The sequence below is a fragment of the Moschus berezovskii genome, chromosome 16 (assembly GCF_049115385.1).
Source record: "Moschus berezovskii isolate FMDL1 chromosome 16, NW_MosBer_1.0, whole genome shotgun sequence".
NCBI classification, from domain to species: domain Eukaryota; kingdom Metazoa; phylum Chordata; class Mammalia; order Artiodactyla; family Moschidae; genus Moschus; species Moschus berezovskii.
In genome coordinates, this window is record NC_142475.1 from 46,966,785 (window position 1) to 46,992,597 (window position 25,813).

The 25,813-nt window shown below is 37.4% G+C and overlaps 1 protein-coding gene across 11 annotated transcripts in view; it reads left to right on the forward strand.

Moving 5' to 3' along the window:
• Window positions 1–25,813, forward strand: part of EYA1 (EYA transcriptional coactivator and phosphatase 1) — a 381,182-nt gene that overhangs the window by 179,051 nt on the left and 176,318 nt on the right. For 5 of the 11 annotated variants that reach the window (XM_055431627.2, XM_055431630.2, XM_055431626.2 and 2 more), the window contains exons 3-4: window positions 13,130–13,179; window positions 14,746–14,864. In XM_055431627.2, the coding sequence (XP_055287602.1) occupies window positions 13,130–13,179; window positions 14,746–14,864 (169 nt within the window). Of the gene's footprint in view, window positions 1–7,887; window positions 7,999–12,452; window positions 13,180–14,745; window positions 14,865–25,813 lie in introns of those variants that run through there. The other 6 variants (XM_088844802.1, XM_088844804.1, XM_088844800.1 and 3 more) reach the window with 4 other exon arrangements.

Here is a 25,813-nt window from a genome sequence, read left to right on the forward strand (position 1 = left end):
GATATCCTTTTCATTATAGTGGACTGGAAAATAAAAGTAGGAAGTCAAGATGTACCTGGAATAACAGGCAAATTCGGCATTGGAGTACAATTAATCATGAATTAATGTATTTGTTTTTCTGTATTTGTCTGGGCTCCAAAATCACGGCAGATGATGATTTCAGCCATGAAATTAAAAGACGCTTACTCCTTGGAAGGAAAGTTATGACCAACCTAGACAGCATATTAAAAAGCAGAGACATTGCTTTGCCAACAAAGGTCCGTCTAGTCAAGGCTATGGTTTTACCAATGGTCATGTATGGATGTGAGAGTTTGACTATGAAGAAAGCTGAGCGCCGAAGAATTGATGCTTTTGAACTGTGGTATTGGAGAAGACTCTTGAGAGTCCCTTGGACTGCAAGGAGATCCAACCAGTCCATCCTAAAGGAGATCAGTCCTGGGTGTCATTGGAAGGACTGATGCTAAAGCTGAAACTGCAATACTTTGGCCACATGATGTGAAGAGCTGACTCATTTGAAAAGACCCTGATGCTGGGAAAGATTGAGGGCAGGAGCAGAAGGGGACGACAGAGGATGAGATGGTTGGATGGCATCACCGACTCAATGGACATGGGTTTGGGTGGACTCTGGGAGTTGGTGATGGACAGGGAGGTCTGGCGTGCTGCGGTTCATGGGGTCGCAAAGAGTCAGACACGACTGAGCGACTGAACTAAACTGAACTGAATGTATTTGTGGAGATATAAGTCATTCTTTTTTTAATTTTATTTTTAAATTGATCAAATGCCATGCCTCCCAAAAAAGATGAGCATACAAGTAACTGTACTGTAAATTTAAGACATATGAAATTTGCACATCTAAAAATGGTATCCTTTTTTCTTCTTTAGAATGTCAAAGTCATGGACCCCCATTCTTTTCAAAAGGCTTAGGATGGAGCCGACTTTCTAATTATTGTCTCGAATAACTTCTTTCTTGTTTTCTGCTTTGTGTCCTGGTCCTCCTGCTCCTCCTCTGTAGCCCCCTCCAGCCACATGGCGTTGGTGGGGATGAGCAATCCTCTCAGGCAAGGACAGGAAGAGAAGTGAACAGTTCTCCCAGGAGACCAGAGCTAATGCGGGTTTTGAGGATCTTTCAGCAGGGGCTGTCGATGCTAACCACGTGGTTGAGAGCTCCTCTACTGGATCTCTGACCTCTTGGTTAACTATTTGTTTTTCCTCGTATTGATTAAAAAAACAACACACCAGCCTGTAACTCTCTATCAACTGGGGCATTGTTTTTTAGGAATCATGCACATTTAAAATATATGATTTCAGGGAAAAACCCTGACTCTGGATTTGGTTTTACTTTGTAATTCAGGTCAACCAAATCATTGGTGATATTAAAACAGAAGCCCTGAGAGCAGCGGCTGAGGTTTCTAGACTTCCGTTTTTTAAAAGAATATGAACTACACATGTAAAGAATCACTCTAATAGTCCCAATATTAGGCCATCTGAAATAGGAATTCTTATTAATTATGAGCACCTAAAGACTAAAATACTTGAAGGTTTATTTACCTTTTGGCCACAGCAAGGTACTCTCACTATTCAAACAAACCAAAGCCATTGTTTTCCTTAGCATGTAAGGCAGAGACTATTTTTTCCTTAATCTATAGCATTCTCAAGTAAGATTCAAAACGCCAGGGCAACTTGATCGCCTGCAAGTATGAATCTTTACAGTAGAGAGAAACCTCCAGATTGTATACCTATTGACTGGCTTAATAAAAACATGTAGAAGAATGCTGCTTCTGGTTGTGTTTCCAATAGCAATGTGATTGCAGCACCCTGTGGATTGAGTTACCGATCCTTTGAATTCTGACCTTCTGTCTAAAACAGCTTTAGAGGTTATTCTTTTTATTTTTTTTCTTTTCCGATTTGGGAGACTAGGTGGGGCGAAAGTTAATGCTGTTTGAAGAAAGAAAATTTTTTCTATAGGTTATTAGATTTGGGATTTTTTATTTGTCCCTTTCTGGCAAATCCTTTGTAACAATAAGAGAGCCTCTTGATTCTGAGTGCTTAAACCACACCTCAAAATACGTAAGGAGAATTGGAGTGCATTTTGAATGTAATTATTTCCCCAATGAAGAAATCAAATGTTTATGATAGTTATTAAGATCAAAGCACTGTAACACTGGATAAATGAAATTAGGGAATACAAAAAGGAAGAAATTGATTGAACGACCCATACTAAAATCAGACCCTTAGCTGCTCTTTTTATTATAAAGAAAAAGTTGGGAATATTTATAATCCTGCTTTAGGAAGATAATTCACATTTCTTGGTAAATAATGAGAAAAAAAATTCTCTCCTGACTTGGCAATTTCACGTTTAAAGATTCATCACATTTTTGCCCCTGTTGACTATTTAATGTATGTGTGTGCGTGCATGCTGAGTTGCTTCAGTCCTTTCCGTCTCTGCAACCCCAAGGATTGTAGCCCACTAGGCTCCTCTGTCCATGGGATTCTCCAGACAAGAATACTGGAGTGGGTTGCCATGCCCTTCTCCAGGAAATCTTTCTGACCCAGGGATCAAACCTGCGTCCTTTACATCTCCTGCATTGGCAGGTTGGTTCTTTATCCCTAGTCCCACCTGGGAAGCCCATTTAATGTATATACCTTATTTTTGAACCAGCACACTAACTTGCAATATGTGTTTGTAAATAATCAGATATTGTATAGCGATGATGTCATTCTATACTGAATATACCAGTCCAATATATCAGACACCTTTCTAGATTTATTCACTTTACTAGATGTCACCTTGCTCCAAAACGATGATACAGCTAGGACACAATGATGTTCCAGTGCTCCATCTGCTGTTTAGTGGTAACTTTCATGGTGCTAGAGAAAGGAGGCAGATTACAGAACAAATAGTGGGAGATTAGGCCGGGGTGGGGGGCGGGGAACATATTTAACAAAACAAAACAAAACAGGATTCATACAGATCAGCTGTTATGTGTTAAAAGAATGTACATAAAATGCCTAGCTTGCTGCCTGTCATGTAGTAAGCACTCAATAAACGCTAATTCCCTTCCTTCTTCTGTAAGACAGTCATCATTTCCAAAGAATTTAAAAACTGTGAACTCAGCTGTCATGAAACCTGGAAAACACAGAGCAAATTTCCAGATCCTCTTAAAGGTATTGGGAGGTGCTGACAAGATTGGTTTTGCCCATGGCTTAGAGAAAAAAAAGTGGAAGAGACAACCTGGGTTTTCCAGGTTGCTTCATGTCAACAGAAATCCATTTTATAATGTGAGAAAGCAAAAGAGTTATTGCTCAGATTAAGCATATGCTTCCAAGACCAATTATTTACATATTTTTGGCAGAAGGAAGAAAAAGTAACTCTGCCATTTTGGGAAATCAGTTGATTTTAAAATAGAAAACCCAGTATGTCTTTTTTTCCTTTTAGATGAAGTGCCTCTAGCATTCTGTTATCTCATCTTCAAAACCTAACGCTGCCCTGTTATCATTATTAGTTTCAAGAAGTACTGCTCAAACTTTCTAATTAAGAATAATAATTTTTTAAAAAAACATCCTCTAGGCAGTCATTACTACATAGGATAGCAAGTTTCTCACCCTACATAAATAAATGGTTATTATTCTTATGTAATAACCAATGTACTTATTAGGGGGCCAGGAAATAGATTATATTTCCATATTGTGTTGGTATAAAGACTCTAATTTTTATTACAATAATTTTCCATGGTGCAGTGATTAGTTAGTAATTGCCTCCTTTAATTCACTGTTAAAAGCTATTCATATTGGAGTTTGAATGGGAAACATTTAGCAAAATACTGGTAAGACATTCAGTTTGGCAGATTTAATATCATTCTTAAAATAAATAGAGGATGTTTTACTTGGTTGTGTTTCAGCAGAAGGCTACTGGGAGCAGGGCCCTCATTGCAGGTCTCGTGCCAGCAGGGAAAGAGTAGGTCATGGAAGTGACCACTCCACATGCCAGCAAGGATGGTAATGTCAGCCATCCAGACAGTGTTCCAGAGGTTCTGTTAAAAGCCAGAAATGTGGAGCCATGGCATGGACCATGAGAAAAAGAATTATCTGGAAGCAGAAGCTCTGGAAGTACCAAATATTTTGGAATATTTGCTGTTCTACTTTGAACAGTTTCAATCACAAAATGTTGACTATTTCCAGGTATTAATGATTTTAAGAATGTGGAAGAAATAATAACTAGGATAACACTTTTGAAGAAAAAGTATTGATCTTTAAGTGCTAATTCTATTATGTAACTTTCTGTACCATTATTGTTGAATAAGAATCTTCATAAAATAAAGAATGGTAGAAACAGAGAGGTAAAAGATGCTTGGCATCAGACTTGGTAATCACATGCATGGTTAATTCTAAAATGATTTAAAAGTAAACACAAATAGAAGAAAAAATTTCTGAGTTTATCTTGTGTTGAAAACTGCAGAACTACTCAAGAACTTTATTATCATTACTGGAATGGAAAAAGGGAAGGGAAGATGTTTTTAGCTTTTTTGCTTTCTCACTGTTTGTTATATTTAATTGGATTAATCAACTGTTATAGTCATGTAGTTTTAGAAAAGTTCCAACTTACCTTTTCACTTGTTCTAATGGACCCTTGTATTTTTTTTCTTTTTAAATTAGGCATATTTGCTTATTCTTGTAATCATGCTTTTATTTAATCTTCTCTGTTCATTGAACAGCACTACAAACTTCTGTCAACATTTCAGACTTCTATATAACCAAGCAAATATCTATATAACCAGAAAACAGTTTGTACTATATCAATATGATAAAGCTTGTTTGGAGATTTATGAAAGATATCATCCTTATGAGGATATTCAAACATTTTGTTACAACTGGCTTTTCCAAATGTTTTCCTTTTCCAGATGAAATTTAGTTTTTAGTGGGGTAAAGTCATATTAGAAAATTTTTTACTCCTATTCATAATGTTTATGTGTTGACATTTTTCTAGGAAATGTCAGATAGTAGGTTTTCTACTGTTATCTATCTGTCTTTACTAATAGTGGGTTTTCAGCAAATTTTCCTAAGTTCTGTTGTAATGGGTATGATTTTGTTTAGGGAACACTTTGGTCCTTAATGTATATGGTTAAGTCATGAAATTATAGTTGTGAAAATTAGAAATAGGAAGTTAACAATACATTACCGACTAGATCTTCTTAGTAATGACTAACATTTTGGCTGTTTATCAGAGGATAACTTATTTTGGTGTGAGTTGTATGGTATTTATTATATATTTGATATTCAGAAGTAGTAACCAGACAAAATTTATGGATAAGCATGTAATTGTTTTTAGGCCATCTGATTTTGCTTTAGGAAAAGGAAAGCGTTTAAAAGTGGCATACACTTTTGAAAAGTTAAAAAAAAGTCATATACATGCATATTTTTTGTAGCCAATTACTAAGTTCTTTGTTATATAACTATGCAGCATGACCAATATCATATCAATTAGTGCTCACATTACAGTCATCATGCTTTTCATCATTTTCTTCATAATGACATGTATCATTTTAAAATGATTCATTTGGTTATACAAATAAAAATAATTGAATTTCAATATAAAAACTAATGTGATATGATAAATTTGATTACTATGTAGGCAATTATATATAAAAGTCAGATACTTTACATGATATTCCTGATGACTTCATAGTTTGTCTTCTGGATTTGCTAGTATAATCTTTCATGATCAGAAAAATAATATTTTAATCTTTTTATAGCTAAAATAATTTTTAAACCATGGGAAGCATGGGCACAATAGCTTAATGTAAAGTTTCAAACGCAGTTGAATTCTCCAACCAGCACCTCAAATTTTGTATTTTTATGGAGCTTAGAAATAAATATGATAGCAAAAGCAGTTACTGTGCGGGTGTTTGCTATCATAGATTGAATTGACGTATCGTTATATTTTATCTCTCGGCACTAGAGACCTCCATTACACGCTATATTTTATTTTCTGCACATATACTTTAGTATATTGAATAACCAATACTTCTGTTCTAAGAAATTTCTGTAGGTGGTAACATAATTCTATTTAGCTGCATGAACAGATCCAGTAGCAATCAACTGATTTTTTACCTGGTTTCCCAAATATGGTAGATGGCTAGCCCAGGTTTCCTTGCTGGTACCATATGAAATGAAATCCTAGGTGAGTTTGCAGTTTAAGCTGTCTCTTAGGTTTGGCAGAATGTTCTCTTCTGAGGAATTTACATTGGCACCCTTTTGGGGGGGAGATGGCGGGAAAGTCTATATTGAATTTTGGTCATTAGAAGCTTTTTGTTTTGTTTGCATCGGAATGGTGCTTTTATTTACAAATTAGCAAAGTAAAAGTAAGGTAAAATTGTGTCTATTTGTTTTACGAGTTGATGATCTGAAATGTATTATAAAATCATTTAAGAAGTTATTGTGATTTTAAAAATGTTTTTTCATACCAAGGCAGGAGCCTTAATGAAGAAGATACTTATTATTAATAATAAAAAGACTAGACCCATAGAATAGTATTACTGTCAGATACTTTGAAGGAAAATCCAAAGGGTATAAAGATTCCATTTTAAAGTACAAAATTGGTTATGGTGAGTGAGTAGTATCAAAAATAAACATTTATATTTTAATTATGGTACAGGGCTGGCAAATATAATAATTAGCCATGTAAGTGATGCCTTCTTTAAATATATGAAATCAATATGATGGTTAAGTCATTGATCTAATAACTGAAGTCATTTATTTGCCTAAAACATGATAGTAAGTAAATATTTTAATCTTTAATTTAGTTGTAATCTGAATAGCTCAGCTACCCAGGTGAGCATTATAGACTAGCATGCATAGATTGAATTTAGCTGGAATTCTTAAAAAGAACAGACTGTAAGAAAAGAGTTCTAGATAAAATAAATCTTTTCCCCCCAAATCATTTTAAAATATCAACACTGAAATAGTATCTGGTTCATATCCAAAAAAAAAATTGCTCCCGTAAAACTTGCCATTCTAGAAATCACTGCAGAGCTAACATCCAGGCTTTCATTGTTAAGCTGGTATTGATGGCTTACACGTTTGCTTTTTCTCTCCCTTTACTTATTTAAAATGGAAATATCCATGCTAGTTTTCATTTTCCCCAGACCTGTTGGTTGTTACATTCAGGGGAAAAAAATTTTTTTTAAAGTATCGATTCCCTACGTTTCAGGGCTTGAAAACAAGTTTTGGGAAACTATGAAAGATAACGCGAAACGACTCCCCGAAGCTCGTAATTGGTAGCTGCTGTAGCAAGAGACGTGTGTTGACAGTGTCCCCTGATTCTCACACAGCTGTTTATTCAGATAGCATGGGGGCGCGTTCATTTACATAATAAATTTTTTGGGAGCAGCACGGTTGAGTCAGAGAGAGCAGGGCTCCTCTCAATTGTTGCATTTAAACCAATAAGGTTAGGACAAGAGAATAGCTGTGGTTTGCGTTGCAAAAACAAAAAAAGCCCCGAGGCTCCACGGGCAGACCTACAAGGCTGCGCAAACAAACCGAGAGATGAGATGGTGCTGTTTCTTTGTCTGGGCTTCTCAGATGCTATCAGCTGCTGCCGTTTAGAGAACGAAAGAGCGCGGGGCTCAAGGCGCTGGCTAAACAGACCGGTGGGAGCTGATGGCTCCGAGTTTGGGGCGAGGTAGAAACTCCCCAGTGCCACTTCCGACTCGGAGCCTTCCTGTTGCCGTCCGGTGTGGCGGTTTTCTCGCCGGGGCCAGCGTGTGCGCTCAGTCGCGCGGCAGCCGGAGCCTGCAGCAGCGCCCAGGCGGCGGTCCCCGCGGCCCGGCTTCCCCCAGCGGACGCGCTCCGCTTCCAACAGCGCCGGGCTCCGCCGCGAGCCCCTAAGACCCTCCCGCGTCCTCCTCCAGGAGCAAAAACTATGTCTGGAATGGAGGTTTGCTAAACCAGAAAATTCGAAGGAGCCCAGGAAACTGGTGGATGCAGCAGATGTAAAGCGCTGTAAGTACAAGCTGACTGTTTGAAAAATTGTACTTCGTGACACCAGCTGTCCTGTGGGCAAAGCCCAAGATAACAAGAGCGCTTTGAGTTATTGTTTTGATTTGTTTTAAAAGGCAAACATTAGGGCGTGGGCAAGATTATGACACTTTGTGCCCAGTGCTTTATGGGCCACTGGGCTCCATCATAAAAGTGTAAGTTCTTAACCCCCAAATTTAACTGAGCGATTAGAATCATTAGGTAATTAGAAATTAATTGTTAACAATGACTTGTTGCCGTATATGTAAAGAAAAGTTTCTTGCAGGGCTATACTCTTGTAAAGGGATCACTTCATATCTCTCTTCTGCACAAACCTCAACTATTACTATGTGATATTGATGAAAGCGGTATCTGTCTATATCCATTTTAACACAGAGATAGCTTTTCCTACACATTTTGGTTGGATTGGAGAAAAGGAGGAAGGAATTAACATTTTCAAAGGACAACAGATAAAAATAAATTGAAACCCCTTTTTAGGAAGGAAATCCTTTTGTTTCAATACACAAATTTCCAAAACATAAAATTAAATGGGCTCATCTTCAAAAGGTGAAATAATAAACATTTGCCAAATTAATATATTTCTCACTTACTGACACTTAATAGGACTTGAATGGACCTGGAAATTAAAAACAAGTTTGTTCAACTTTTGAATTACCACTTAAAATATTTGTCATTCAAAATGAGTATGTGAATTGCTAATGACTCATGGGCTTATATTTCTTGGGAGGAGTTTTTGAAACATTTAAGCACAGCTTTTGCAGGAATTCCATAAATTCAGAGCTGTCACTGAATGTAGGCAAGCGTTTTTATGTTTCATTTCTTAAAATGACAAGGGTACAAAAAGTCTCTAGTTAAGGACACAGTGTAGTTTTATAGTCTGGGGATTGTTTTTTTAATGTGTCTTTTCAGAGTAGGTTTTATTTTAGGCGTGTGCGAGATTTTTTGCCCACCGTTTGGGATTTGAAGATATGCACACAAGAAAAGTCATGCTTTTCTGCATTATCAAATATTTGATATTTGACTTTTTCGCAGCTTGAGTTCTCCTAAGGCCCAAAGTGTTCAGTAAGTGAGCAAACAGCCATGGATTTTCAGTCCTGAAAATTCTTCGCGGTGACAGAGCAGCCTGATTGAGCTACTGTTCAGTTTTAGAACAACTGTTCAGCTTTAGAATGGTAAAGGGAAGTCAACTGCTCTGGGTGTTTGATAGACATAGTCAATGATTTTCTCAAAGTTTCCTATTGTATTTGGAAATTTATTTTGTAAAGAATCTTTCAAAAAAACTCACTTGCAGCGAGAATAAACCCCTTCTTCCATTTAATCAGTCATCAAAGTATTATTGATACATTCAACATCTTAAATGCTAATTTTAAAAACAGTCCTTGAAGACTATAGGTAGAATCAGTCTTTTAAATGTGTACTTGTTTTTGTTGTCCTAGGAACTCTACTTTGTCCTTTTCTTTAAACGAGATACTTTAAAAAGTGATACAGTATGTATCACTAGAAATCAGGAGTTTTAAAGCATTCATTTTATGGAGTCCTTGATAAAGAAGGAGATAAGTATTAACACTGAAAAGACATCTATCTGCTTTTTCTGAAAGTTCATTTCAATTTTAGGTTTAGAATTTTATTACATCATTTGACACCATGGTAGGAAATATTGATTGAGGAACATTGTAGCAAGAATATATTCTGATTTAAAAGCAGGTTTCTGCCTAAGGCACCTTTTTTTCCCCTCTGTAAAATACGTTCTGATTAGAAAATTGCCATTGTCTTTCAAATTTGGAAGTACTCAGGTTGATCTGTGGTTGGGCAAAACTAGCTTGCCTGCCAACACTATTTATTTAGATAAGTTCAGTACTTTCACTTTGAAAATTTCTTTTGAGTTAAAAAAAAAGTTTAAAATTATAGTCATTTTATAAAAATTGCTTCTAGCAAGCAAAAGAGCCAATGGAAAACCCATAATTTAGACAAGTACCTACATTTTATTTGCTCTCTGCTGTTGAGATTTAGAATCCCTTTCCATTTACAGTTTACTTTTCACAGAACATTATTAACTTTTTGGCTTCATACATGATCTTCTGTCAGATGCTTTTGATTTGTAATTTAGCAAAGTATAATAAACAGTGCAAAAGTCATGAATTTTGCTCTGCATCCTGAGCTCTGTGGTAGGGAAAAATGTGATAAAATGTGTACCTTAAGTCTTGTTTGATGATCTCTCAAAGCAAGTTTGCCTTCTGGAAATAATTTCTGGGGTTGAAGAGCATGGTATTAACAGATTTAATGTGGCTATTCAATGGATTGGCGAAGTACTATGTGAGGTTTAACAAAATGAGAGAGACAAATTGAACATCAACAAAAGTTACATCTGTGAAGAATTAGAAATTTAATTAGAAAAAAGGCAAACTTAAAAGACCTCATTAACTAATCAGAAGTCAAAGTTACTAGTTGAGGATTCTTGAATTGAAATTCTAAAAAGTTCTCTTTTTTTTTTTCCTCTGTATTTTCACAACTCTTGTCAGTACGCTACTTGGGTATTCGCTACAAAGAGTTTTAAAAAAGCATTAAAGTGAAATGACTTCATTGTAATCTAAGATGACCATTTATAATGTTATGGGAAATATTTTTGCACTCCTAGGAGCATTTGAATTAAAAAATAGCAGATTAGGAGGAGACAAGGAACATATTAGGTTTATGGATATAAAGCAGAGAACATGAGCTTACTGAATGCCTAACAGCATTTTTCTAAAAACCATGAAATATTTTTTTTTCTCTTTTGAATGGAAAGGTGCCTAATTAATTATTTTTGCAGCACATTATGTTTTGAGACCTTGAAAAGCCAGAACCTTCCAGAGATTTTGGCAAACACAAGAGAAAATCAGCGCCAATCAGAAATAGGTGTTCTTTTTAGATAAGTCATTACAAGACCATGTTTCCTTACTGTGCTGTAATCTTGTACTACACATAAAAAACTAAAAGCATGTGAAGTGTAGCATTTTGTAAACTGTAACTAATTTTGCTCACATCTGTGTCTAATTGTTGTCTGCATTCGCATTCTTGAGAGTAGATTTATTTTTCCTGGACCACGATGTGGATTCAGCTGACCAACCTAAGTGAGGATTAGTTGTTTTAAAGTTATTTTGATTAAAGAGTCATTTTTAAAAACAGTAACACACAACACATGGTTTAAATAATCCTTGAGACACAAAAGAATATCTGAAGTATACTTAATGAAATGAAGATCATGGATGTGGAATCAAAAGTTGTACGAAGTACAGTAAAGTCTAGCCAGCACACAAAAATGTCTGTTGTGAAAATGCATTTGTTTTCAGTGAGAAAATGTGTTAGAGTAATTCCTATTTTGAAGTTCATTTTTTATTAACAGATGTGACTTTGAAATTTAAATAGAATAGGTTAAACCTCAAATAAAAATATCAAACTTTGAAAGTATTCAAGGAAACTAACATTACGTTTCTAAAATTATAGTATCTAGCCAATGTTAAAATAGGAATGTATTTTAACGTGTAACAGGATGTTTTACATACTTTTTCACATAATTAAGCCAAGAGAGTTCTTAAAACTAAGTTAGTTCTCACCTATAATTTATTCCAGGTGTATAAAAATGGAAATGGGGGGGGGAAGGAAATTTATCCTTGAAGTATATCACTGTAGTTTCTAAATGGAAACATTTACTCTTGTGTGAGAAAATTTAACAAAAAATTGCAGAAGGCTGTTAGCATCAAATGACCTACCTTGCAGGCATTCAAATACTTTTCATTGAATAGGCAGGCATCTCTTTCAAATTATTTTACATCCTGCACATAGTCTCGAAAAGTAGACCTAGGAATTTCATGTAATATTAGAACAAGATATTTAGACTTTAATGATGCTTTTATTCCTGCCAAAAGGTAGTACTACTTAATGTCATAAATCATAATTAAAAAATAACAGGACTCAATAGAAGATACTTGGTTGGATAACTTTTATGCCATTTGAGATACTTCAGTTTTTTCATATTTGCTCTGTTACCCTAATTGATGTCTGTTCTGGTTGAATGAAAATGCACATCAAAGATCTAGATTTCTGAGTCCTTTTAAACGTTATGCAAAATGTTCTTTACCTCAAGAGTCAAGCATTTGCCTGAGCTGGTGAGCCAGCAGCCCACCCTCACCTGAGTTTATCACCTTGCTGCCTCTGGAGGAAGAACAGTGACTAGCAAAGCCTGCAGGCTAAGTTAGTCTTCAGTGAAAGCCCAAATACAGATTCCTCTGGAGGCAAAAGAGACCGGAACTCTGGCCAGCTGAGATACTGAACTGATCATTCAGCTCTCCATTCTCTCTCCTGATTTAAAAGATGGAAAATTAAACAGACAGCAAACTGCTCTGGCTACTTCACCAGGCAGGCATGGATTTCCCTTGAACTTAAACATTCACTGAATTTTCGGTTTGCTTGGGTGAATGAGTGCAGGGCTCTATGATGGGTAAGAACTTGCCTTGGGCCATTTCTCGTTGAGTCTGGCATTGCCTGCAAGTTGCCCAGAAGCCGTTTGGAGTAAACTGTTCAATGACAAATAGTAAATATAGGACAAAACCATCACCATAAGGAGAAACGCTGTCTGGAGTCAAACTCATGGGCGGGAACGCTCTTTCAGCTGGTGATAGCAGATGAAAGATCTGAGGATGCTGGAGGGTTAATGCTTGAACTGCTGCTGTGAAACACGCTCATTTTGCTAATAGCTATCTTTTTTCAAGTACCTTTTCCAAGCTGCCTGGGTAAGGCTGCTTTGCATGTTGATTGGGGGAGGGGTAATCCCGTTTGCAGCTGTCATAGGCCAGTGATGAATCACTATCCCGTCATTTGGCTGCCTCCCCCCGCCACCCCCAACCCCACAAGGGGAGGAGGAGGGTAGACCTGGAGGAGGAAACAACAGTGGAGACCTCAACTTAAAGACAATATGCCTTTCACCGCTGCAGAATCCTCCTTTTTCTCTTTTGGTTAAAAGAGAGCATTGTCGTCCTGAGCCATGTGCTCTGTATAATTAAGAGCTGACACTGAAGCAGAGTAACAACAGCTTCTAATTTTTTACCCCTGATCACAGGTGCAAACATCTCAAACCAGTTCAGATGTTGCTGTTTCCTCAAGTTGCAGGTAAGGATACAGTTGATATTTGACATTTGGGGAGATTACCTCTCTGTGACCCTCTATCTATTTTTGTCTAGTATTTCTTAATTATTTCTATTAATAGCCTTGGTTGGAAATTACTTAACAACGTGTGTGTGTGTGTGTGTGTTTGTAAAAGAAAAAAAAATGTTAAATATGTAGAAAGGGAAGAGGAGCCTGGATTTGAAAATGATTAGGGGCTGTACTTTCTGGGGTTAGGAAAACTCTGAATGTGTGCTGAGAATTAGAAGAGAAAAGTTGGAGTTTAAGCCATTTCTCATTTGAACCCCAAAGACTTGGGGAAGTCAAAACTCACTTTAGAAGTAAAACAGTTTACGTTCTTCGTTATAAAAACTGACATTTGCAGTCTAAGTGCGACTTCCAAATTGACTAGCTTTTATTGAGCCGGTGGGGGTGAGGAGCAGACAGTCTTAGCTTCATACATGTAATATTAACCCCCCCGCTTTTTTTTTTTTTTTTTAAGAAAAACGTAAAGTTTAACATAAAGTGAATAGGCCTTAGACTTCCAGACACTTGGCTGGCAGAGAACAGAATGGTATCTAGTTGTGTTTTTAGTCACTTTAAAGAAATGGTCTCCTCCATTAAGAAAAGGTGAACTGGAAATGGATGGTTCTGCAATTGTGAAGATGGATAGGGGCTTCTGTCCCCTATAGAGTAACTGCTGAGCCAAAGAACTTTCCGGGAAGATTTCGCTGTTTTGTGTTGTAAAAAATGCCCAATTTGGGCAGGGCAGTGGTATTGTTCTGATTTCCCCAAGTAGGTGACAGCTGAGGTATCCTGAGTGCTCATGTTCCTGGGCATTCACTGTGTGCCGGCCTGATCCCTCCTCACTTGGGCTGGCTGTATGTAATCCACAAAGCAAACAAGTGAGCCGACATCAGAATGTTTTAATGCTGCATTTGTTTCAAGGGAAACAGAGGAACAATTAAGCAGTTTGCCAGAGTAAACACATGCATCAGGGCTATCTCATTCCCTGTCATTGGACTATAGGCTTCAAGTGTTTTATTTGGTTTGGAGACCCATTAAATTACAATTGGGCGGTAAATTATAAGGGAGTTCCTAGTGCTAATTTATTAGATGAAAGAGATTCCATAGAAAAGTGAATTTCTTTTTTTTCAATTTTACACTTTCGTGTTTTAGAAAAATAACACCTTAGGGTTCCCCCCCCCCATCTAAAAAGAAAAGCAGAACGGTCTGTTTTCTTTGATAATAAAAACAGATGGAATCATCTCATTAGATCTTGGCATTTGATGAGCTATTGAAGGAGAGAAAGAGAAATTTTTTAAAAAGACCAAAAAACTCCATACGATGTTTGGCTGGATAGGTAAGGTCAGTGACATCTTTTAATAGTCTACATTTTGAAAGGATGGCTGAAGTGAAAATACAAGAGGGAACTATTTGGAGTTGAAGAAAATAGATACAATGGGACTTTTGTGCGAATGTGTTTCAAAGGAGGTGTCAAGTCGTTAGCGCATTAAATAGTGGGGTTATGAATTTGGTACATCTGTCAAACGGAAGGCTTCTTGTCTTTAGGTCTATGGAAATGCAGGATCTAACCAGCCCGCATAGCCGTCTGAGTGGTAGTAGTGAATCCCCCAAACTCGATAACTCTCATATAAATAGTAATTCCATGACTCCCAATGGCACCGAAGGTGAGTGGCTGCCTTCTCACTGTTTACTTTGCACCTTGTTTCTTCATCACTGTACCCGGTGTTTCTAGGCGGTTATGATTTCAGTTGTCAAATCCGTGCAACTACTCTTCTATTTCTTGTTTAGGTAATTTGACTTATGAATCAGCATTCACCCTCACTGAGGGGCTGATGTTGCTAGGTTATTATACCATTCATAGACTGGTGTTACTTCAGAGAGATGCATATGTTTATGCACAGTATACATGTGTATGTGTGCGTGACATATTTATACTTTGAGTGTATTTTTCCTTTTTGATTGTTCTTCACAGCACAGGAGCAATTGTAATTATTTTGCTCTATGAGCCATGAACATTTGAAATTATTTCCTTTATTTTACTTTCCCTTTGTTACTAAATATAACCAAATTTGCTTCAATACAGCATTGGGTGAGAGTGTCACTAAATATCAATAAAATAATTTGTGTGCCTAATATTCGTGTGACTTTCACCATTAAAATATAAAGAAGTAAAAGATACTGTTTACAAATATACAACCTTATTTGGAAGATAACATGAAATTCATTTACTTTGTAAAGATTAAGTATATATTTCAAACAGTACTGTTCAATGATTTCTGTATAATATGAATATTTATGTAAATTTTATGTAAGTAGAAATACCTACTTCAGTGCATGTATACCTAAGTCTAAACATATAGGTAAAGCTATTTGTGTGTATCATTAGCTGGTGTGCATGTTTATTTAAGTACTGTATTTTTAAAGCTTCATAGAAGGGTACGTTTTGTATTTATTTATTTTTATTTTATTCTATTGAAAAATTTCTTCTTCGAAGGTGATATTTTTGCTTATTTATTCCTTATGAAGCCTTAGGACCTTAGAGCATAAGTTTCATTAGAAGTTTGATAGATTATTGATCTTAGAATTCCATGCATGAACCAAACCCTAATCATCATTTCTTAATCACTGTGATGATCTTTAATCATAGTTTTTATATAAAAAATCCCATGTCATAAAATTGTTTGTTTGGTGCAGTATTCCAGTATGTGTGAGGAAAGCCTTTTAAAACTGATAATGATATGAAATTTCTGGTAAGAGATACAGTAATAAAATCAGTTGTTTCTGATAGGAGTTAACTGGTAACTTTCATAGCGACAGTGATTGTTTTTACATGTAAGTAGTCTGTATTTTCCTTTTTGAGTGAATACCTTCACATTATGGAAAATGGTCTCTGTTAAGAAACTTTGCTGACCCAGCCAAAAAGAAAAAAAAATCTCTGAAAAAGGTTCATTTCTATGTGAAACTCTTCTCTGTCCATATCAATAGGCAATCAAAAAGAAATCTCAGTTATGTATAGGAAAGTCATTCTAGTGTTTAAGTAGATTTATAGAGCAGATAAGATAAAAAGTCAGCAGTCCTTCCTTTCTCTCCTGTGGAATTTGGCTTCACGTGTGAGCATGGCAACTGTTGCAGTATGGACTGGACTTGGGGTGTACACAGAGCACTGCAGGGCCCTGGACTGGCCTACCCAGACCAGTGTCGGTGGGCAGGGCGACCACTGAGGGCAGCAGCAGGGGACCAGAGATGGAAACCTTTGCCAGTCATTCTCATCACTGTGAAGTCCAAATAAGACAATCTTTTAAAGTAACTTAAAGAACAAAGCTTTAAGTATGTTAAAATTGTTTTGCTTAAGGGAATAGATCAATACATATTGGTAGGAATAATTGTGAAATGATGAGAGTTAATTTTCTCATATATGAAGACATAGGGGTAAAATGTTTTCATTTTGTCATCATTTTACTGGCAAATCATCTACAAAAGAAGAATCAGACAATATTAAAACAGAGTATGTGTTGGAAGCTGCCTCTTGGATGGCTTCGTGTGAATGATGTGTGGTTGGTTTAAGGGCATGTGAAATCATATTGCTGAATATTTACATTTAATAGCTTGATATCATGTTCATATTCATGAATATGTACTTCATCAAAGTTTTACATAGCTATAATAAATCAAAAATGAGAAAATATCTTAGATAGCTGTGTAACCTGCCAAACCATCAGCCTGAGAGATACTTAGAAATTATTTCTTATCCTGAAAGAAACTCTTAATTTATCTTAGGCCTAAAAAAATCCGTTTCTAAATCATATTTCAAACAAGTACCCAGTCACTCATCTGACTGTTTTCGGGCATTCTTTTCTTGTTGCTATTTTTATCATACCTGTATATTTACCTCTTGTTTTCAGGCATTCTTCACTAGGGTACTTCTGCAAGGGTTATGGTAGTTAGAAAGTGAGGTGAGAGGTATCAGTATGAATTATCCAGAGAATACGTGAAGTTTTAGTCCATTGACTGGGGTATTCAGTTTTAGTGCACAGTTTGAAAACGTGGACGTACACTTTCCCCACCATCTGTGTGACAGGCCTGTTTGGATACAAACAGCATCAGAAAGTTCTGGGTTATTATTAAGTTTGTGAATCAATTTATCATGCCACTTACATATTCCATAAGGCATGTGTGTCTTTCCCTTCAGTCACCACTAGAGGAGTTAAGCTTAAAATCAGTGAATTCAGTGTCTGCAAGCTTTCCTGGAATAGAATCTTTATAGATTTTCCTATCCCTTTTTTGAAATCTTATTTATTTTGAAACTAGCAATATTCACCAATGAATTAGTGGAATGAAAAAAAAAAACCACAAGAAATTCGTTAACTTTTCAAAGAGTGTTTAAAATATCAATCGCCTCCAATAAGTCCATAATAGGTATTTCAGGCTCTCTATGCCGCAGTGGATATTTAAAGTGATTTTATGGCAGTCCAGTTGCAATGCATCTCCTTAGTTAGGTTGACAAAACTTCCATTGAGTTTACATAGTTGTTGACCCTAGCTCCACTTAGATAGGTTGTCTTCTTTCTCCAGGGCCTGTTTTTTTTTTTTTTAATTTCCTGCAACCACTTGTTCCTATTATGAGGCTAAGAAAACATAAAAATCTCCTGTCTCAAAAACCATAACTTCATCTGAAGAACAAATAAGAAGGGAATGGAGTGGCAAGGCAGAGAATATTAAGTTTCTTCTTAAGTCTGCTGCCAAATTATCATAAGACTCAGTGTTTGTAGGTTCTGTCCTCACAGGCTAGTGCCTATTTTCATGGTTCATCTAAGGGATAAAGACACTGAGCTACAGACTAAAACATTGTGCTTTTTTACTTCCTACTTGAAATGTTCTTTAGTGAGATTTCTTTCTTGAATATTTCAGGTTTCAAAAGTTTTAAGCCTGCATGTTAGTATATTCCAACCTCTCTGTGAATCGTTATTGTTGTAGTGAACTGTGGGTTTCACCCAGTTTATAAGTCTTTGAAATAGAAAGCATAAAGAGGCAAAAATATAAAATAGCATAAATGGATGCTTGACTTGCATTCAGAAAAGCACTGTTAGGAGTAATTTGTTTCCAAAGGAATTAGTCAATATTTTAGATTGCTGTTGTACAATTAAATCTTGACTTAGAGAGAATGATGGAATGGTTATGGTGGCTTTTCTTTTAACTGATTTTTTTCCTTAGTCTTTTGGTCTTCCGGGACAGAATGGGAAGGAAAGATATTTGTTATTAGATTATTAAAGAAGAATGTTTAAGACCTGGGCTCTTGGGCGATGATGCTTCCGTCAGTTAAATATGAGCATCTGATCTGAGAGGATTTCTAGCGTATAGGTATATGTTAGAAATATAGGTATATAGGTATATGTTCAGGTCTCTCTTTGGTAGAGGCTGCACGTTGAAGTTTGTGTTGTGTAAATGTGAGAAGTATTTGGGAAATGTTTCTTCAGAAGGACTTGGGGATCTAGCAGTAAAGGGATTTTTATTTACATACCTAATTAAGGCCTTGTTTGCAAAGCAGTGATTCTTCCATCTTTGTTTTTTCTAGTTGTCTTAAGACCATGGGAGCCTAAGATTGGTCAGTTCATGTATTGCTAGCGTGAGTGTTTATTTTTGGTTGTCTGGGGGTGAGGAGTGGGGAAGAGCAAAAAAAGAGGTGTGAGCAGGCGGAACTAAAAGCTCTCAATCTGAGTTTTCTTGATTGTAAATTTAGATACAAACTCAAGAAAAGGCTAAAGTTGTCTTAAAGCGAGGAATTTGCCTTGAAGTGACATAAAACCAGATGCATTTGGAATCTTTACTCCAAATAGGGTTTCAGGAATTCTGATGGTAATTTGAATAGTAATTTTGAATTGGTGTATCAGATTTCGAAGATGATAAGCGATACAATCTCAAATTAGGTGGCTAAATTTTCTGCATTTTAAGATTGATTTAATTGTGTATTACATATTTTAGGATGATAGGTTAATTCAGTTTTACAAATTTGTATCATCAGGAGTTTAAAGTTGATTTATTGTTCCTACAAAGCTTAGAATGCAAATTATCTTGAATTTGTTTTCCTCACTGTAATTTTAATACCAGAGTATTTTTAAGAAATTTTATTTATGAAAAAAATGGAAACTAGAGTGAATGTGTACGAAATTGGTTTGAGGCTACATTTAAAAAACTATATTTGTATATTTGTGGTCAAATATTCTGTTAATAGAAAAATGGTAATCTAATTTTATTATTGTTTACATTCTGTACATGATTTAGTTTCTAGAAAATGAAGGGACGCTGTGAGTAAAGGAGCTTCTAAGTGACATTTTTAGAGTTTGTAGTCACAAAATTGGCCTCCTTTAAATTGTTCTTTAGCAAAAGCCATGAAAGGATGAAAAAAATAAGATTTAATATTTGCATATATAGTTATGCAAATAATTTGCACATACCTATTTGCACATACTTAATAAAAATAATGGGTAATTTTTATAAATAACTTATATTAGTCACTAAGCTGACCATTCTCTGATTCATTTCATTAATCTTCAGAGGATCCTTTGGTCACCAACATAGTGGGTAGAACACCGAGTTTGAATCCCAGCTCCATTTGCTGGCTGTGTCAGCTCAGGTGTGTTTGCTTCTGTGTGTTGCAGTCTCCTCATCTGTATAATGGGGCTAATAGCAGGTCTTACTTGCTGTGAGGATGATAAGTAAAGCTTGTAACACACTGCTGCTGCTAAGTCACTTCAGTTGTGTCCGACTCTGTGTGACCCATAGACAGAAGCCCACCAGGCTCCCCCGTCCCTGGGATTCTCCAGGCAAGAACACTGGAGTGGGTTGCCATTTCCTTCTCCAATGTACACTAGTGACTTACTAAGTGCTCTTCGAATTTCTAGACTACATGTAAATAATAACTCCTTCTAGAAGACATGGGTTTGATCCCTGGGTCAGGAAGATCCTCTGGAGAAGGAGATGGCAATATACTTCAGTATTCTTGCCTGGGAAATCCCATGGGCAGAGAAGCCTGGAGGGCTGTAGTCCATGGGGTTGCACAAGAGTTGGATACAATTTAAGCAACTAAACAGAGTACCATAACTGTCTCATGTGTTGAGTTTGCCAGAACATTTGTTTGGTTAGTGAATACGTTGTTCAATAAAGTAATTGGTGAAAATGACAGATGTCTTTCATTTTTTACTTAAAGTTGAATGAACTTTTTGGCCAACCCTATGAAAGAAAACTGAGTCTTGGAAAGTTAGATGCCAAGTTGAAAGACACATGGTTTGTAGTTGGTACCACTGGTATTGGAATCAAGTTCTGTTTGAGTCCAGACCCTAGGTTTTCAAATCAGTATATCACTTATGGGAGAGCATGTTATTCCCACCATCTGCCAATTGTTGTTCAGTTGCTAAGTTGTGTCTGACTCTTTGCAACCCCATGGACTGCAGCACATCAGGCTTCCCTGTCCTTCGCTATCTCCTGGCATTTGCTCAAGCTCATGTCCATTGAGTTGGTGATGCCATCCAGTCATCTCATCCTCTGTTGCCCCCTTTTCCTCCTGCCTTCAATCTTTCCCAGCATCAGGGTCTTTTTCAATGAGTCAGCTCTTTGCCTCGGGTAGCCAAAGTATTGAAGCTTTAGTTTCAGCATCAGTCCTTCCAATGAATATTCAGGATTGATTTTCTTTAGGATTGACTGCTTTGGTCTTGCCAGTCCAAGGGACTCTCAAGAGTCTTCTCCAGCACCACAGTTCCCACCATCTGCCAATACCTTTTCTAATACCGTCATACCAAACATCGGTACTCCCAACTGTCTTCATGACTGGAGACATTCTCTAGCAAACAGCAGACCTGTAAGAGGACCAATGGCAAAGGCTTTGATGACAAAAGGACTTCATTTTAAGGACAACTTCCCAGGGTAGTCCTACTCTGGTTTTTGAGTTCTTTTGTGCATGAGTGTGTGAGACTCCTTCCTTCTGTTGGGCACATACAGCATATTGCATCAATAGGTTCACTTCTAGGGGATTGTCTCTTACTAGTTTTCAAAGCTTTAGACTTAATTATAATTCCACCAGCCGTCTGTCTCTGTTAAGCCTCCCTGGGATCAAACAGAGATGGGAAGTCATCTCTGCTTTTCATTATCATAGTCATTATATGCACATTTGGATTGAAACAGTATTACTGTGAAATTTAAAAAGTGGTTGCAGTTTTACTACTGCTCAGAAGTCTTTTGTGCCTCAGAAGATATTTGGACCTGGAGAAGGAAATGGCAGCCCACTCCGGTATTCTTGCCTGGAGAATCACATGGACAGAGGAGCCTAGCTGGCTGCAGTCCATGGGATCACAAAAAGTTGGACACGACTGAAGTGACTTAGCAGCAGCAGATATTTGGAAGAGGATGATACACTGGTCATATGTCTCTTGACTTTGAGAACCAGCTTATGGTAACCAAGCAAAACTCAAAGAAGCAGCTAAATGGCATTTGTTGGGGGCTCCATAGGAAGGGCAGTGACCAACGCCAGGAGCTAGGATGTGCATGCCACGTTCTAAGAACAGGAGAGAGAATGACAGGGAGTAGAGGAGATCAAGTGGGAGGAATAAAGGGGGGGGGTGTCATTTGTGGGGCTTACAGGTTAGCAAACGTACCCTGGTTGATTGTATATCACTAACTGGCTCAGAGTTTCTAGGAGGCCAGACTTCTTGATAAACTGATGATCTGAATATAGACAGTTTTCATCTATTCCCAATACCTAATAGTTCTGGTTCACCTCTTCCCTAGCTGGGCTAAAACTTCCGTAGAAACAGAAAGATGTATCTCCCTAAGGGCATCCTGTCTCTGGGAGAAACTTATGGTTTCCCCCAGAGAGATACACAAATCTTTAGTGAGTGCTAGTTATTTAGGCTAATTCTTATCCCTTTGATCATGGATTCTCTGCTTTAAGTAATTGCTAATTTCTGAGGGTGCCTGAAGACGTTGTGGGGTGAGCAGTATATAGATAAAAGTGGTGTGGTTTTGTGTATGTGTGTGCTTATTCTCGGGCTTCACAGGTGGAGCTATTGGTAGGAGACATAAGAGACACAGGTTCGATCCCTGGGTCAGGAAGATCTCCTGGAGGAGGGCATGGCAACCCACTGCAGTATTCTTGCCTAGAGAATCTCATGGACAGGGAAACCTGATGGGCTACCGTCCATAGGATTGCAAAGAGTTGGACACGACTGAAGTGACTTAGAACACACATACACACACATGGTTATTCTCATCTTGCTTACTTAGGGTAAGGTCTAAGAGTAATTTATTTTCCTCCTTTTGCCTCCGAACATGTAATATAATAGAAAATTATGCACATAATTGCAGATTTTCTATTTTTCCATTTTTACATTGGGTAGGAAAAAGTCATCTGTTACGTAACTATCCTCAAAGACTGCTAAATACTGCCTTTATTAAAAGAGGGCATAAATTTTGAGAAACTAATCAAGGATTTATGTTAAGTTTCAGAACCCCGAGTAGTTTATAACTAAACTCTTACTGTGTATTTGGTTGGCCAAAAAGTGTGTTTGAAACATAATGGCCAACCTAATACAAAGTAATTTGCTGGTTTTGCAGATTTTTCAGTTCTATTTCATGTTTCTGGTATCCTGTTACTCTGAAAAAAGGTGGGCAACTCTACCATACACATTTCAAAGAGGTATTTAAAAAGTATTCCCTATAATACAAATCAGAGATATTTTTTCTTTCGTAAAATTAAATCAAAATATATGTCCCTATCTTATCACTGTGTCTGTTACCGTAAGGGGACTCTTGTGTGGGAAGAATACTATTTTAGCAAAATAAGGACTATGGGCTGAGCAGACTGAGTTCTTACTAGCTATTTGAGCACGTCTTTCATTCCTTCTGCCTACTTTATTTGTTTTACCGCCAAAAAGATTAGGAAAACTTCTTTGCACCTCATCTTAAAGAGTATTTGATTAGTCTATACAGCATAGTATCTGTGTTGGAAAAGAGATTCAACAGCAGGTCAGGCTGATTTTAAAGCCTACATCCTTTATGCTCAAAAAACACAGACTCCCCAGTAGCCTAAAAGCTTAGTGCTTACTGAAATACTTAATCTGCCTTAAGATTTTTTGTTACCTTATCTAAAATTATTACCCAACGAAGGAACTATAGCTTCCATTTATTATATGTATTTCACCTATTAGAGGCTCATGAGTCCTCAAAGGCAGGGATAGGCCTGTTTACTGTTGTGTTCTCTGCAGCTGGCAGAAAGCTTGGTAGTGAATAAACAGTCAACATATATTTGTTATTGCATGCTAATGCAAGTGAATGATTATAATCATTTGTTGTTCAGTTGCTAAATCACGTCTGACTCGCTGTGACCCCATGAAACTGGAGCACGCCAGGCTTCCCATTCTTCGCCAGCTCCCAGAGTTTGCTCAAATTAATTTCCATTGAGTCAGTGATGCTATCCAATCAATCATCATGGTCCAACTCTCACATCCATACATGACTACTGGAGAAACCATAGCTTTGACTGTACGGACCTTTGTGGGCAGTGTCTCTGCTTTTTAATACTCCGTCTAGGTTTGTCATAGCTTTTCTTCTAAGGAGCAAGCATCTTTTTAAATTTCATGGCTGTAGTCACTGTCTGCAGTGTTTTTGGAGCCCAAGAAAATAAAATTTGCCACTGTTTCCATTGTTTCCCCATCTATTTTCCATGAAGTGATGGGCCTGGATGCCTTGATCTTAGTTTTTTGAATGTTGAATTTTAAGCCACCTTTTTCACTCTCCTCTTTTACTCTCATCAAGAGGCTTTTTAGTAGTCTCACTAATTTTATTTACAAAGCATTAACAGGTTCAATAATTAGCTCAAGCCCAATTTTCAGATTTTTGAAAGTGATCATTTCACAGACCAGTTCCTACAGTAGCCATAGGCTGTTTATCCAGAGAACATCCTTAGCCAACATTGTTGCTGAGTTTGAATTTGCGCCATCGTAACTGACTTGAGTCCCTTGGACTGCAAGGAGATCAAACCAGTCAATGCTAAAATAAATCAGTCCTGAATATTCATAGGAAGGACTGATGCTGAAGCTGAAGCTCCAGTACTAAGACAGGAGGAAGAAGGGGACAACAGAGGATGAGATGGTTAGATGGCCTCCCCAACTCGATGGACCTCAGTTTGAGCAAGCTCCAGGAGTTGGTGATGGATAGGGAAGCCTGGTGTGCTGTAGTCCATGGGGTCTCAAAGAGTCATACACGACTGAGTGACCGAATTCAACTGACTTGCATGTGATATGTACTATTTAACTGTTTCATAAATAGAAACTTCAACTTGGACTTAGTAGTATTTATCAGTGATGAATCAACTTTCACATAGTCTAAGAAATAGCTGAATGATAAAAAGATCAAGCAGTTTGTACATTTAGGTTTAATATCTTTGCATACATGATAAGAGGTCATTTATCATTAGAGGTCATTTTTAAGGTGAAAAAATTAGAGGGGCAAAGATACATACTGCAGTGAAAAGAATATGCATATTATATAAGAATATATATCATACTGTATATCCACCATTTCCTTGTTAGTTCAGGAAATAGTTATTAACTGATTATGTCTAGAAATTTACCACATAGCATTCTAGTAAGGAGCAGTTCATAGTCTCCTGTGATTTTCAGTCCTGTAGTCCCATGACCACCATACTTGATGATCAGGACTGTATTCACCAGAGGATAAGGGATACCCAGCCATGACTGTGGTGATTGAGGATAGTGTCTGCACGCTGGTAATGCTTAAACTGAACCTTGAAAGAGAGGTAGAAAAACACTGGATGCTATGCCAGGAAGGAGCAAAGCCATTCCTGATCCCGGGGACTGTGTGTGGCAGGGGAGGTGAGACATGTGCGTAGAGTGCACAGAGATGGGACTAAGGCAGTCACCCAAGCAGGTGATGAACAACCTATAACCTTATGTACCAAGTTCAGGAGTTTGAATTCAATCCTGAAAGAGCTGGATGACCTGAAGGCTTGTAAACAGGAGAGTAATATGATTGAATCTGTGTCTGAGAAATACACTTAGGTAGTATGGGGAAGCCTGGTGGGCTGCGGTCCGTGTGGTCGCTGAGGGTCGGACACGACTTCACTTTCACTTTTCACTTTCACACATTGGAGAAGGAAATGGCAACCCACTCCAGTGTTCTTGCCTGGAGAATCCCAGGGATGGGGGAGCCTGGTGGGCTTCCGTCTATGGGGTCACACAGAGTCGGACACGACTGAAGTGACTTAGCAGCAGCAGTATTTTGAAACTTTGATTCAACAGATGATTATTTGTTGTTGTTCAGTTTCTCAGTCATATGTGACTCTTTGCAACCCCGTGGACTGCAGCACACCAGGCTTCCATGTCCTTCACCATCTCTTGGGGTTTGCTCAAATTCATTTCCATTGAGTCGGTGATGCCATCCAATCATCTCATCCTCTATCATCCCCTTCTCCTATCTTCAGTCTTTCCCTGCATCAGGGTCTTTTCTAGTGGGTGATAGGTAGGGAGAAAAGACTGCAGGTAAGAAGTTATGAGGGCATTTTTATCTGAAATCATGTGCTTATTTATATATTACCATTTCAGCAC